This window comes from Acomys russatus, chromosome 18, assembly GCF_903995435.1.
Source record: "Acomys russatus chromosome 18, mAcoRus1.1, whole genome shotgun sequence".
Lineage (NCBI taxonomy): Eukaryota > Metazoa > Chordata > Mammalia > Rodentia > Muridae > Acomys > Acomys russatus.
Genome location: NC_067154.1, coordinates 44,021,026 through 44,035,199, shown reverse-complemented (window position 1 = coordinate 44,035,199; position 14,174 = coordinate 44,021,026). Strand labels below are relative to the sequence as shown.

Here is a 14,174-nt window from a genome sequence, read left to right as displayed (position 1 = left end):
TTACAGGCATTTGGGTGTTGAGAATTAAATTTACATCCTCTAGAAAAGCTGGAAGTCTTCTTAAGTGTTGAGTGAGCTATCTCACCAATATGTTAATCTTATTGACATTTACAAACTATAGTATACAACTACAGAATGCATATTTTCTAGTACACATAGGACACTCACCAAGATAAATCAAATACTTGGACATAAGTAAATCTAGCTAAATTTAAAAGATTAAAATTGTAAAGTCAGGCCCAGAGTGATGAACAGTGGCTGCTCATCCAGAGGACCCAGGTACAGTTTCCAGTACTCACAGTGATGGCTTACAACAGTCTGTAACTCCAATTCCAGGGCCTCAGACCTCCTCTTCTGGCTTTCTGAAGCGTCAGGCTCACATATGGTACGCAGTCATACATGCAGGCAAAACACTCATACACACTTCTAAAACATGACTATAAAGAATATGGTCTTCATAGCAAGTTCTAGGCCAGTCAGGGCTACCGAGGAATACCGTCTCTCAAAAATAAGGATAAAAGAAGGATCTTAATTGTCTTATGTCCATTAAAAAATAGAATTTATTATTTCAGCTTACACACAAACAAGATTACTAACCTAGATAATTGTCATTCATAGAGTCTTTAAACATTTATAAAGAAATAACATCTTTAACAAATTCCTACAGAAAACACAGATAACTGATGATAGGCTCAATACCAAAACCTAAGAGATACAAAAATAAATAATGGACAAATATACCAATACACAGGCATTCACATAATACTGTTGAGTTAAAAATTTTGAATGCTGTCATGGTAGTTATCTTGAAATGCAGGGTTAACATGTAAAAATAAATAGGGATTGATGGGGCTGGGATAATTTTCATTGGTAAGTGCTTTTCTAGCTTGAGTGAGAGTTCAACTCCCAGTACTGGGGGTTAAAAAAAAGAGTTAATATTAATTAAGTAGAGAGAAAAATTATATACTTTCAGAAGCTATTCAAAATACATTTGACAGAATTAGCAGTGTTGAAAACTTTGCAAACAGGTATGTAGTATGCACTCCAACCTGGTAAAGGGTCTCTAAGAGCGATCTGTAGCTTACATCTTACTTCATGATAAAATAATATTGAATGCTTTCTCAGCTTGGAAGCAATATACTGGAGGTTATAGAAGAATAATCTATAGCTAACATACTACTTAACAGTGACTTGAATGCTCTCCTAAGTTTAGAAATAGGTATTGGGTATTCCCGTCACTCTCACTTAATATTGTTATGGAAATGAGAGCTAAGGTCTTTACCCTTTGCTCTCTCCTGATTCACTATCACCACGATGATATCCCCGTGTCCCTTGGTCCATGTAAGCAGGATACTGTAGTTTACCATGGTTCCTAGAAGAATGTTGCCTGGGTCAATGGGCACATTCACTCTCACCTTGTCAGTAGTCTCCCTTTGCTAAGGCTAGCTATTGCAACATTGGATTTGGATGACATAGCGCTTTACCTTAATGCTTGACTGGTAGAAAAACTGTTTGAAGAACTAAGTGATACGTGCATGCCTTCTGTGAATTAGGATTTCCTCAGTTGATAAGTTCAAAAATCAGAAAAATTGTACAGCCTAAGATTTCTTCATAAACTGGCATATAAGAACTTAGTTTTGGGACCTTAGTAAAATAGTATCACAGAAGTACAATTTATATTGTTCATTTTTGTCAAGTTTCAATACTTACAGAATGTGTGTTTGGTAGATTCTGATGGGAGTCCTTTAACATCTCACATTGAAAATGGTGCTAGGAAGCTGGTGATGGTAAAGATACACAGGTGTATAAACCTTGGTTTGCTATAGGACTCTTGACTCTTCTCCCATCATTATTAGATAATAATTTAATTATGCTTTAATGTATTGATGTGGTGAGCTTCTTAAATGATTTGAGTGATAGATATTTTTGGTATATACGAAGAAACTTGGTTTGCACTGATGCAGTGTTTGGGGCTTACTTCTGTTCCTAAAGGATATCCAGGAAGCAAACTTTAAGACATCTAGTAGCCGGCTCCTTGCAGCTGTCATGTCAGCTCTGTGCCACACGTCTGTGAAGCTGACTTCTATCTTCCCTATTGCATATGATGGAGAAGTGTTGTTGCGATCAATTGTTAAGCAAGTCAGTACGGAGAACGACTCAACACTAGTTCATCGGTTTCCACTTTTGGTGGGACATATGGAAAAGCTCAGCCAGGTATGTCTTTTTGGAAATCTCTTCCAATGTAGAAGTAAAACAACAGAAAGTGGAGACATATGTAGGTTGGTGCCTTGTCCTCCTTATTGATAATTATATTTGCCAAATGATTAACCAATGATTATCTGTTTTTTAATAAGCTGTTCTCTAATTGTTTTGTTTATGTGAATGATAAGTGTCTAGTTACTCTTTTATGGTCATGACAAAATACCATGACCAAGGCAAGTTGCAGAAGAAGCTCATAAGTGGGGGCGTGCTTACAGTTTCAGGGGGTTAGTCAGTAGTGATCATGACAGGAAGCTGGTGGCACGCAGACCTTGGCTGTATACATCCCAACTCACCATCAGTAGGCAGAGAGAGAGACTGGTCTTGGTGTGGGGCTTTTGAAACCTAAAAGGGCACTCCCAGTGACACACCTCCACCAATAAGGTCACACCTCCTCCAGTAAAGTCACACCTCCTCCAATAAGGTCACACCCCCTCCAATAAGGTCACACCCCCTCCAATGAGGCCACACCCCCTTCAATAAGGTCACACCTTCTCCAGTAAGGTCACACCCCCTCCAACAAGGCTAGTTCTCCTAATTCTGTCCAAATAGTTCACTGACTGGGAACCAAGCATCAAAGCATAGAAGTTATGGGGCCGTTCTTATTCAAAGCACCACGTGAGCAGCCTAATTTTATGTGACCATTCACCTCTAAAAATGTGAGTATACAGTGAACACCTACATAATTGTTTAGTCTTGTATCATTTGAAAGTAAGTTACAGATAGCATAAGCAATTTTTTCTGTTCTAAAGTAGAGTTAGCAAAATGGCACCATAGCACATAAGTGTGCTTGCCACCAAGCACAACAGTTTGAGTTTAATCCAGAACCTACATGGTGGAAGGAGAGCCAGCACTTAACTCATTGTCCTCTGACTACCACATGTGTGCTAAACACACACACACACACTCACACACACTCACACACATGTATAAAATATAGTAATAAATAGCAACTTTTATCATGGGTTTTATAAAATAAGCTGGCATATTAAAGTAAACATTGTAAAGCAAAAGGCATAGGAAACATTATTTAGTAACTGCTTCTACATTGTTAGAAAACACTATACAAAAAAAATCAAAGACATATCTTTGTAAAATCACAATAGAAATTTGATGTATTTTAAGAGCCAGCAACCTTACTAATAATAATTAATGAATGCTAGGGAACAAAATTTGAGATAGAAATTTGTTCCTAGAAATTTAGAAAAAGTTAAATTTTTTTTCTTTTAAATTTCAGCACAGGTGAGATTATGAAGAAATAGACTAACCTTACAGATGATTTTTGCAAGTTAAATTAGTCTCTTTTAAATAACCTTTTGGCAAGTATTTATTGTACACTTATTATTATTTAATTTGTTTGTAGTTGAAGTAGGTGAAAAAAAAATACAGCCTTTGAATTTTTAGATGATACATTATTGTTTCACCACTGCATGTTATCCGTGTTTTCACAGGGAACTAGAAGAATAATTGTACAACTAAAGCTCTGTGTGTATTTGCTAAAAAGGAAGGTTAGAAACCTTAATTAGACCCTTAAATGTTCACCACTAAGGGAAGTAGCTGAATCAGGTATGTTAACTTGATAGAACTTGATTCAGCCATTCCAATGATATGCTAATATTTAATATCATGTTATTTTAAAAATCATAAGAGTGTATGAAGACACTTCATATGTGGTGACTACGTAAAATATCAAGGCAGAAGGCTTCCTATTGAAAGAAAATACTGAGATAAAATAGCATGGGTGATAAACTAGCAGTATGCTAGTGTTTTCTTTAGGAATTACTATTAGAGTTGTATATTTGAATACTAACATGTAGTGATTAATAATTGTGTTTTTAAAAAATTACCACAGTTAATATATATTCTCTCACTGCATTTTTAAATTCAATTTTATATATTGTTAATTAAAATAGAATTACATCATTTCCCCTTCTATACATTGTTAATTAAAATAGAATTACATCATTTTTCCATTTCTTTCCCCTGGACATTATACATTTTAACATTTTGCCATAGAGTATGTTTATGCATACATATATTTAGAGCATCTTAAATATTTAAGTATTTTAAACAGTACCTTTCATTTATGATCATGATTATTTTCCCAGTATAATTTTAAGTATTGGATTATCCTATTTCTGTGTGACTTAAGCTACCTGAACTAGTGTCACTTTGCATTCACGTGTTGCTCTCTAACATGTCTTATTGACAGACTGTTATTAGAGCAGCTTCTTGTAGTGCTCTTGACAACTACTGGTTGAAACTAAACAGACGTACACGGTTCTGCAGCAGACATTTTCTAAAGGAAGTACCACGAGATTCTTTATGAAGTACCATTAGTTGAGTGTTTTTCAAAGCAGACTTTCTGGGAAAGTGAAATTTCTGGAGAATGGAAAGATGGAAGAGATAAAATAAATTCAGTTTTTAATTTTTCAAAAGTAGATTATTTTAATTCCAAAAAAGTATTTGATTAGAAATTAACCAAAACATTATAGTAATTGTACATAGATGTTAATAGACTAACTAAAATATGAAAAAAATCTTTAGGTCACTATTTTGTATAGCATTAAAACTCTACGTTGGGAAGGAAGGAAGTAGTGAGCCATGCTGATGACAGTTTCAACGAGAAATCTCTGTAATTTCTAACTGGATTATTCACTTGCTTAGCTTCTCGGCCCCTGTTCACTCAGATTATATTTTTATGAATGTTTTTATGGATAAAGCAGTAAGGAATATAATAATTGTGAAAGTCTTACAAGGACTAATAATGCACTTTTGAAAATTGAGTCATAACAAATAATACTTGTGATTTAGGAAAGTTGAGGCTCAATGAAAGAATTACAACCAGATAGCAAATTGTGTGGTTTTCTAGTCTTTGGTAGAACTAAAAGATTTTGTGGTTCCTGTGACTTCATATGGAAATTAAATGCCTATCACTATGCTCACATGAGAGTTTGGTAAAGGACAGAACTTTTTGTTAGATATCAGGTGAATAATCTTTCAGTATTTTCTGGAAAATATTATTGGAGTTTGGATTTTAATGAAATTCTATAGTTTTTTTCTACTGGTAGAGATTGGGATTTTGCTTTTTTGTTTTCGATAAATTGAATATAATAGTTGTCAAAGGAGTAGCTGTGTAAGAATTACATAAATGCTCGAAACGTTTTTATAAACTCAAGTTCTACTGAAGTCGTAACTTGTAGAAGAATAATTTTAAACAGGATGAATAATTGTCTATCATGTAGAGGATTTTTAAACTGCTATATTGTTAAAATAAGAAGGTATATGAAAATGTCACAAAGCTAATAAAAACATAGCTTGTAAATACAAGTCAAAAACCTAATCATTAGGGTATCATAAGGGAAGAATTTTGCACCAAGACCTGTCTTGGGGACCGTAAAGCAAAGCTTTGCCCTCTTTCCTTACACACCCTGTTGTAGAGTGAGGAGAACATCTCGGGGATGACAAGCTTCCGCGAAGTGCTGGAGAAGATGCTTGTCATTGTTGTGCTTCCAGTGAGAAACAGCCTTCGGAGAGAGAACGAGCTCTTCTCCTCACACCTGGTCTCCAACACCTGCGGATTGCTGGCCAGTATTGTCAGTGAGCTGACGGCGTCAGCCCTGGGATCTGAGGTAAGGAGCTGTATTTCAAACTGGATAAATATGTGCATGTTTCTGTAGGACGGTAAGCATGTCTTTTAAGACATTGTCACTATAGGCAGCCAGATCTCATAGCCTTAAAGAGGTAAGGCCACAACCCAAGAACTCTGTGCAGCAGAGTTAGGAAGCCACATTGTATCAGGGCTTTAACACACACTCACACACGCACACACACACACACGCACGCACACACACACGCGTGCACGCACACACACACACACACACACACCAGCTATTTTCTTTTTGTTCAGGAGATTGAAGATTCTTCTTTGGGTTCTGCATGTCACCTACTCCCTTCATCCTCTCTATGGTAGCTTTCTCTTTTATTTAGTCATCTTAATGAAGCTCCTCTCCAGATTTTACAGGGAGGCTCCTTTCTTCCCTTTAAGGCCCCATCATATTGTCTCTGACGTGATACACCCTCTTTTTAATGCTCACTCACCTCTAGGCTTGATCATGGCTCCCATGATCACAATGCCCTCTGCATTTTAAAACTTATTTTCTGATGGTCATTTCATGTCAGTTTCTTTCTCAAACAAGCCTCACTCTCTGTTTAACTGTACACTACAGTACATGCCTAAAATCCAGCACTCAGGAAGTAGAAGCAGGTAAAAGTGCTTGCCATGTAAACATGAAGTCCCGAGTTCAAAACCCAGCACTGCAGGGTCAGAGGCAAGAGGGTTTGTGGCTGTTTTGACTGCCAGTCTAGCTCCAGTTTTCATGAGAAGACCAAATCACTTGTTTGCTTGACTTCTGTGTGTGCTCCTGCACAGTATACACATCCACACAAAACATTTTCTGCTTTTCTGTTCCTCTATGATCTACTCGTTTTTACTTTTTAAAACTAACTCTTAACTCTTTCACATTCTGTGTCTGTGTGTGTGTACGTGCATATGTGTAGTGTATATGCACACACACACACACACACACACACACACACACACACACACACACACTATGTGCATATATATGGAAAAGCCAGAGATCAATGTTAGGTGTCTTCCTCAGCCTTCTTGACCATATTCACTGAGGAATGATCTCACATTGAACATGGAAACTCATGTACTGGCTAGACTGTTTGGCCGTAGAGCCCCAGGTTATCATGCATCTGTGAATCTCCTACTGCTGGGGTTACAAATGTGCTGTCATTACCACAAGTCACGATAATTACAGAGCAAATACTAGTATGTGGGCCGTTTTCCCTCTCCAGTGTCATCTTTAACTGTTTCTTCATTAATATAGCCAGATTGTCACAGCATATAAAGTGTATATAATCTTCTTAGACTTAGTTCTTATCTGCCACATTACACAATTCCATGAAATTGCACCAGCTGTTCCACTGCTAATTGATAGGTCATGTTCTGAACTAAGGCTGCTAATACTGAATACATGGTGTTAAAAAACAAAAAGCTCCAAAGCGTTGCTCTATCTATAGTTATATATACAGATGCATATGAAAACTGGGCAGAAACTTTCTCGCCTATACCATAGTGTTTGTAGTTGTGCTAAGATATTCATAGATTAAGCTTTATCATTGTAATAAACCTCGTGTGTATAATTCAGTGGTAGCAGTCACACATATTGCTCTTTAGCCATTGAACAGAATTTTAGCATCAAATATTATGTGTTTAAGAAGGTCACCTTGAAACACTGATAAGTGCCTTACATTTTGTGATGTATAATATTTCTCTCTTCCCCCTGCCTTTCTTAACCATGTTTTGTTACTCACCTGATTGTTTTAACTGATTTTGATGTTTCTGTTTTATGCTTTTCCCTACAAAAAGATTGTGGTTTTGTTTTGAAATTTTTCTCTTCATATGAAATATGTCATTCAAATGAATGTTTAGTATCCATTAGATATTTTTGTTTCAGTTGTAGTAATACTAACAACTGCTAATGGAATTGTGTGTGTTGCTTACAGGTTGATGGACTTAATTCTCTTCACTCTGTAAAAGCTAGTGCTAATCGATTCACAAAAACAAGTCAGGGAAGAAGTTGGAACACTGGAAATGGGTCCCCTGATGCCATCTGTTTTGCAGTAGACAAACCTGGCATTGTTGTGGTTGGCTTCTCTGTCTATGGAGGAGGTGGTATCCATGAGTATGAATTAGAGGTGCTGGTTGACGATGTAAGTATCACTCCTACAGCGTTTTTCTTGCTGTGGGGTTACCAGAGTTTATCATTATCAGGATGACTTCAAACCTTTGGAAATTTAACAGATCACCTGTATATAGACAACATTAAATGAGAATCAAAAGACTTGTTTTACATGGTTGTTTGGAGTATCTTGCCACACTTCTGTATTGTTTTGTTTTATCTTTTTTTTTTTTTTTTTTTTCTTCTAGTTTCAGACAGGGAAAGATTTCTAATGGAATTGGAAACCAGAAAGTATATAGCTTAGCTTTTAATTCAAAATCTTGCTTACTTTTATTTTTTATTTTATTTTTTTATTTTTTGCTATTTTCATTTTTCATGATCCTAGAAGAGTGTTTAGGTGGATACTATTTTTCTATCAAAAACTATATACTTTTATCAAAGTGCTAATGGAAAATTCATAGTAACTAAAGATGGTATTTATTGGTTGGTGCAGCTATATTTTTCTCCAGTATCAAAAATAAGTGCTTGAATTTTTACAAAGAATCTTTAATATGAGACAAAAAACATGGAAATACGTTTCTTGTAAATAGCATATGTTTAACTGATTCTTTTAGGCATTTAGTTTTAGTTAATATCTACTTCATGTATTCAGTATGCAGTCCTTATAGGAAGACACTCATGTACTTCCAAGACCTAAGATGATACTAGTGGGTTTATGTTTTAATGTCTTTAGGAAGCAATAAAAGTGAATAGCTTAGAATAGCAATATCTTTTGTAAAGAATGTATAAATAAATGCTAATTACTAATTTGAGTTTTTAAATACATATTTTTGTTTATGTGAGTGTGTGTGCAAACATACATCCACATGCTAAATTGCATATGTAGAGATCAGAGAGAAACTAGTGAGTGCAGTTTTCCCCACCTTTTGAGGGTCTCAGAGATCAATTTCAGATTGTCCGTCTTGGTGACAAGTTGTTTACCTGCTGAGCTATGTTCACCAGCCTATGACTACCTAAAGACAATAATGAATTATAATCAGAATTGCTCTTAGAATAAAGTTAAGCATCTTGTAAATTTTGCTTTTCTATCTTCATCAGAGTGAACATGCCGGAGATTCCACTCATTCTCATAGATGGACATCTCTAGAATTAGTTAAAGGAACTTACACAACAGACGATTCACCCAGTGACATAGCTGAAATCAGACTGGACAAAGTTGTTCCTTTAAAGGTAATTTCAACCACTTTTCTTTTTTAACTAAAAGGCAATGTTATACAGTTAAAAATAGTGAAGAGTGGGACTGGAGAGATTGCGCAGTGATTAGGTGTGTGTACTGCTCTAGCACCCATGCTAAGTGGCTCTCAAGCACCAGTAACTTCGGTCCAGGATACACAGCACCCTCTTGTGATCGTTTCAGGTACTTGCACTCATGTGCACATATCCCCACATAGATATGTGTGTATATACATAATTTAAAAATAAGTCTTTTAAAAACATATTGAAAAGTAGCCCATGAATTTTCATTAACTATGGCTTCTCCTAAATTGTTAATCTATTATGCTGCTTTAACTGCTTCTGCATTTACCTATGATAGTGTAATATTCTTGGTTTGTACTATGTTGTGCTCTGTTTTTACACATACCAAGATCTGGTATATTAGGAAGAATTGTTTGGTTGTAGTCAGACAGTTATAGATCAGGGTAAGAGAGACTTGGATTTTTAAAGGGATTAATATAATATAAATAGGAAAGATACAGAGTTGTATTTATTTAGTTCCACTATATGCTACATCATTCTCCTATGTGAGCTTTCTTAAATCTGGCATATCATTTTCCTGCTTTGAGCCTCTTGTGTTGGTGAGGAAGACCAATATCCATACTGTAGTCTTATGCTGATTAATGACAGAAGAGTATTGAAACTGATCAGGTATTAGTCTCCATCTTTCCAACTTATACTGCACCAAAAATGCTTATAGAGAAGCTAGAATAGTCTTAATAAATATAAATGGGGTCCAGAGAGATGGCTCAATAGTTACCAGCACTTTTGTTCACACAGAGGACCCAGGTTCAGTTCCCAGCATCCACATCGTGGCTCACAACCATCCATAGTTCCAATTCATGGGATCTGATGACCTCTTTGAACTTCTCAGGCACCAGGGATACTCATGACTCACATACGCGTATATGTAGTGAAAACACTATATACATAACATAAAATAAATAAATATGTAAAGAAAAGTATATTTAGAAAATAAAATGTAAGCATTTGCAAAGGTAGATAAAATTATATTAAAGTAATTATTAATGTTAAAGTAACATTAAATTATACCTGATGGGTAAATATTATTTTGAAATAGAACTTAAAGTACAAAGTAGACTTATCAGAGACTTCATCAAAAATAGCTTTGATGGTTAGAGAGATGTATCCATGGTTAGGAGCATGTAATACTCCTATAGAAAACTAGAGATCAGTTCCCAACCCCCACACTGAGGGGCTTATTACTGCCTGTAACTACAGCTCCAGGGGATCCTCTGTGATCTTCTGTTCTCTGCAGCACATGCACACACGCACGCACGCACGCACATGAAAGACAGAGGGTGGGCGGGCAGAGGGGGCGAGAGAGCCTTACATTTCCACATTATAGTCCCTCACTGAAAGAAGTCAGTCAGGACAGAAACGCAAACAGGGCAGGAACCTGGAGGCAGCAGCTGATGCAGAGGCCATGACAGAGTGCTGCATATTGGCCTGCTTACTTATGGCGAGCTCAGCCTGCTTTCTTATACGAGCCAAGACCACCCTCCTGAGACGGGCTCTCATATCAGTCACTGAGAAAATGCTGTGCAGGCATATTTGCAGCCTGATCTTATGGATGTACTTTCTCAATTAAGGTTCTCGCCTCTCAGATGACTACAACTTGTATGTAGTTGACATAAAACAAGCCAGCGTAGATATGAAAAAAATAAAAACCTTGTAGGCCGTAAAGCATGAGTATCTATATCTCTTGTTTTCCTACATACCATATTCTGGATAGTTTACATGGATTTTTTTCTTATGTTTGTGTTTATATTTTTGTCTCTGAGTAAATATCCCCCCAAATAAAAATGTAATAGATTTAAAAATTATGTTTTTCCACACTTAAAATTCTTTTAAGAATTTAAACTCATAGAACAATAGCTTGTTTTAGTAGTTTTATGACTAATGTTTTATGGCTGTAATTAAGCACAGGAACTCTCTAGTTGCTGATCGTCAACTGCTAGTCTCACTGCTTACTAGCTATGTTACTTGGGCAAATTCATCAGCAATTAAACCTCAAATCCTTCATCTATCAAGTAATTACTTACATACTGAGGACACTGGAATTAATTCAGTTAGATCATATAAAGTATTTACAACAGATTCTGCTATTCAAATGGTATTCACTGAGTATTAGCTATTAGATTAATTAAAAATTCATTTAATGATATTATTTATAACTTGTACAATGTGTCAGTATATTGGAGTAGTTTACCACTAGATTTATTTCTGCATTTTGCTTATATTATGAGCAGATATAACATGCTTTATATCTTCATTGTGAAGGAAAATGTTAAGTATGCTGTCCGCTTGAGGAACTATGGAAGCCGTACAGCCAATGGCGATGGAGGAATGACCACTGTTCAGTGCCCTGATGGAGTGACCTTCACCTTCAGCACATGCAGCTTGAGCAGTAATGGCACAAACCAAACCAGAGGACAGATTCCCCAGATACTTTACTATAGGTAGGGGTAGTTATAGTCAGAAATCAAATGTCTAAAGTGGTGTGTCACAGTTACATTATTAAAAATATGATAAGTTGACAATGTAACTGAATTACAAATTTATCTTTCTAGCACATACTTACTCAGATTCCTGTGAAGAATTCTCATTTATAAATGTAAATTAAGTGTTAACTATGAAGGTGAATGCTTTTACATTTTTGTTATCCCTTTAATTTCACTTTTAATTTCAACTTTTTTATGTTGCTCTTGTTATATTTTAATTCCTTGATTGTCCATTAAAATACAAGTAGAATTTACTCATTTTTTACATAATTATTTAAACTAAAAGACCAAGACAGGTGGTGATGGTACAAGCCTTTAATCCCAGCACTTGGTTGGCAGAGGCAGGTGGATTGTGAGTTGAAGGCCAGCCTGGTCTATAGAGCCAGTTATTGGACAGCCAAAGCTGTTACACAGAGAAACCCTTTCTCAAAAAACAAAACAAAGTAATAATAATAAAATAAAATAATGGCCAGCCTTACTAAGTCCAGATAGTGGTATTGCCTTACTTCTTTGCTTTAGTCTAAAGAACAGTTTTACATCTGCAACTCTTTTGCCTACCCAAGTCAGCCTCTGGGACTCTGGGAGATACAGTGGTGGAATGCTGGGAAGCTCTTTTTTTCTTTCTTTTTTCCCCCCCCCTCCTTTTTGGTTTGTTTTTTTTTTGAAACAGTGTTTCTCTGTGTAGCCTTGGCTGTCCTGGACTCACTTTGTGGCCCAAGCTGGCCTTGAACTCACAGCAATCCACCTGCCTCTGCCTCCCAAGTGCTGGGATTAAAGGTGTGCACCACCATGCCCTACTGGGAGTTTTCTTATAGTATTTTACTAAACTATTTGATAGTAAATAGTGGAAAACAGAACATTATAATCTTTTGGAAAACAAACCTGCATATACATTTCTCATTGTGCCTGATTTTTTTGCATAATAACATACCTGTAGTCTCAGTGCCATTAAGCACCTTTCCCCTCGATCTTAGTGGGAACTTTGTATCAAGTCACTGAGGCTGCATATCTAGTGCTGCGTGTGGTTGCCTTGGCTAGTCACAAAGTACGCACTTTCCCAGTCCCTACTCCATAGACGAGGGAGCCGAGGCCTTGAATGGTTACACTTGCTTCTCAGAGCTTATTTGTAATTACTTATGATAAAGGCATTATAGACAGGAAGTTGAATTCCAGGTAACAAACCTCCGTCAATCACCATAATACATCCTTCGTAGGATGTTCCCTGTGTTTGCTGACAGATATTTTAGATTTAATGTATCCTTAATAGTCCCCAGTGGTAGCAAACACTCTGTTATTCTAGATGTCTTTCTCTTGCACCCTATATGTAATTTGATACTTTCTCACAGTATTTGTAAAATGCTCTACATATGACTTTTTCTATCATTTCTGTGATCAGAATGCTGATCACTATTCCTTTACCTGTAAAATAATCATAACATCTGTATCAGTGTCTCATTTCTTTGTCACCCTTTCCAGAAAGTTCTCTACAGCACAATGTTATCTGATAAAAATGATAAATCATACCTACTGGACACTTACTCAGTTCTCTCTTGGCTCTTTTTGATGAAATATGAAGTTTTAAAATAAAGTTACTTATTTAATCACTTTATAGCCTGATCACAGGCCCCTCCATTTTCTCCCAGTCCCACCCTCATGTTCCTCTCCCCCAACTCCTAAGAGGCTCCCCGTCTCCTAACAAAAGGGTACCAACCCACCCTGGCATATCAAGTCTCAGCAGAACTAAGCACTTCCACTGCAGCCAGACAAGGCAACCCAGCTAGGGGAAAGGATCCAAAGGCAGGCAATAGAATCAGACACAGGCCCTACTCCCATTGTTAGGGTAAGCACATGTTGACCAAGCTGTACTTATGTTACACATGTGTGGGACACCTAGGAGTGGTTCAGTGTCGGTGAGCCCCTATGGGCCCAGTTAGCTTACTCTGCAGGTCTTCTTGTTCTTGACCCCTTCACCTCCCTCAATCCTTCCTCCTACTCTTCCATAAAACTCCCCGAGCTCAAGCTATTGTTTGGCTGTAGGTCTCTTCATCTGTTTCCATCAGTTTCTGAATGAAGCCTCCTAGAAGACAGTTATGCTAGACTCCTGTCTGCCAACATAGCAGAGTATCATTAATAGTGTCAGGGGTTGACCCTCTCCCATGGGGTGGGGCTCAGGTTGGGCCAGTGATTGGTTAGCCGTTCCCTCAATCTCTGCTCCATCTTTATCCCCACACTTCTTGTGGGTAGTACACATTTGGGGTCAAAGGTTTTGTGGGTGGGTTGGTGTCCCCCAAACTCCACTGCAAGACCCACCTCGTCACTTCAGACTCCATATCCCTTGCTGCTAGGAGTCTCATCTAAG

General features: G+C 36.9%; 1 protein-coding gene across 1 annotated transcript in view; it reads left to right on the top strand.

Annotated features, from left to right (window-relative positions):
* Window positions 1–14,174, top strand: part of Mycbp2 (MYC binding protein 2) — a 218,461-nt gene that overhangs the window by 107,178 nt on the left and 97,109 nt on the right. The window contains 5 exon segments of the mRNA XM_051161021.1: window positions 1,993–2,214; window positions 5,700–5,891; window positions 7,840–8,046; window positions 9,114–9,245; window positions 11,595–11,773. Coding sequence (XP_051016978.1) covers window positions 1,993–2,214; window positions 5,700–5,891; window positions 7,840–8,046; window positions 9,114–9,245; window positions 11,595–11,773 — 932 coding nt within the window.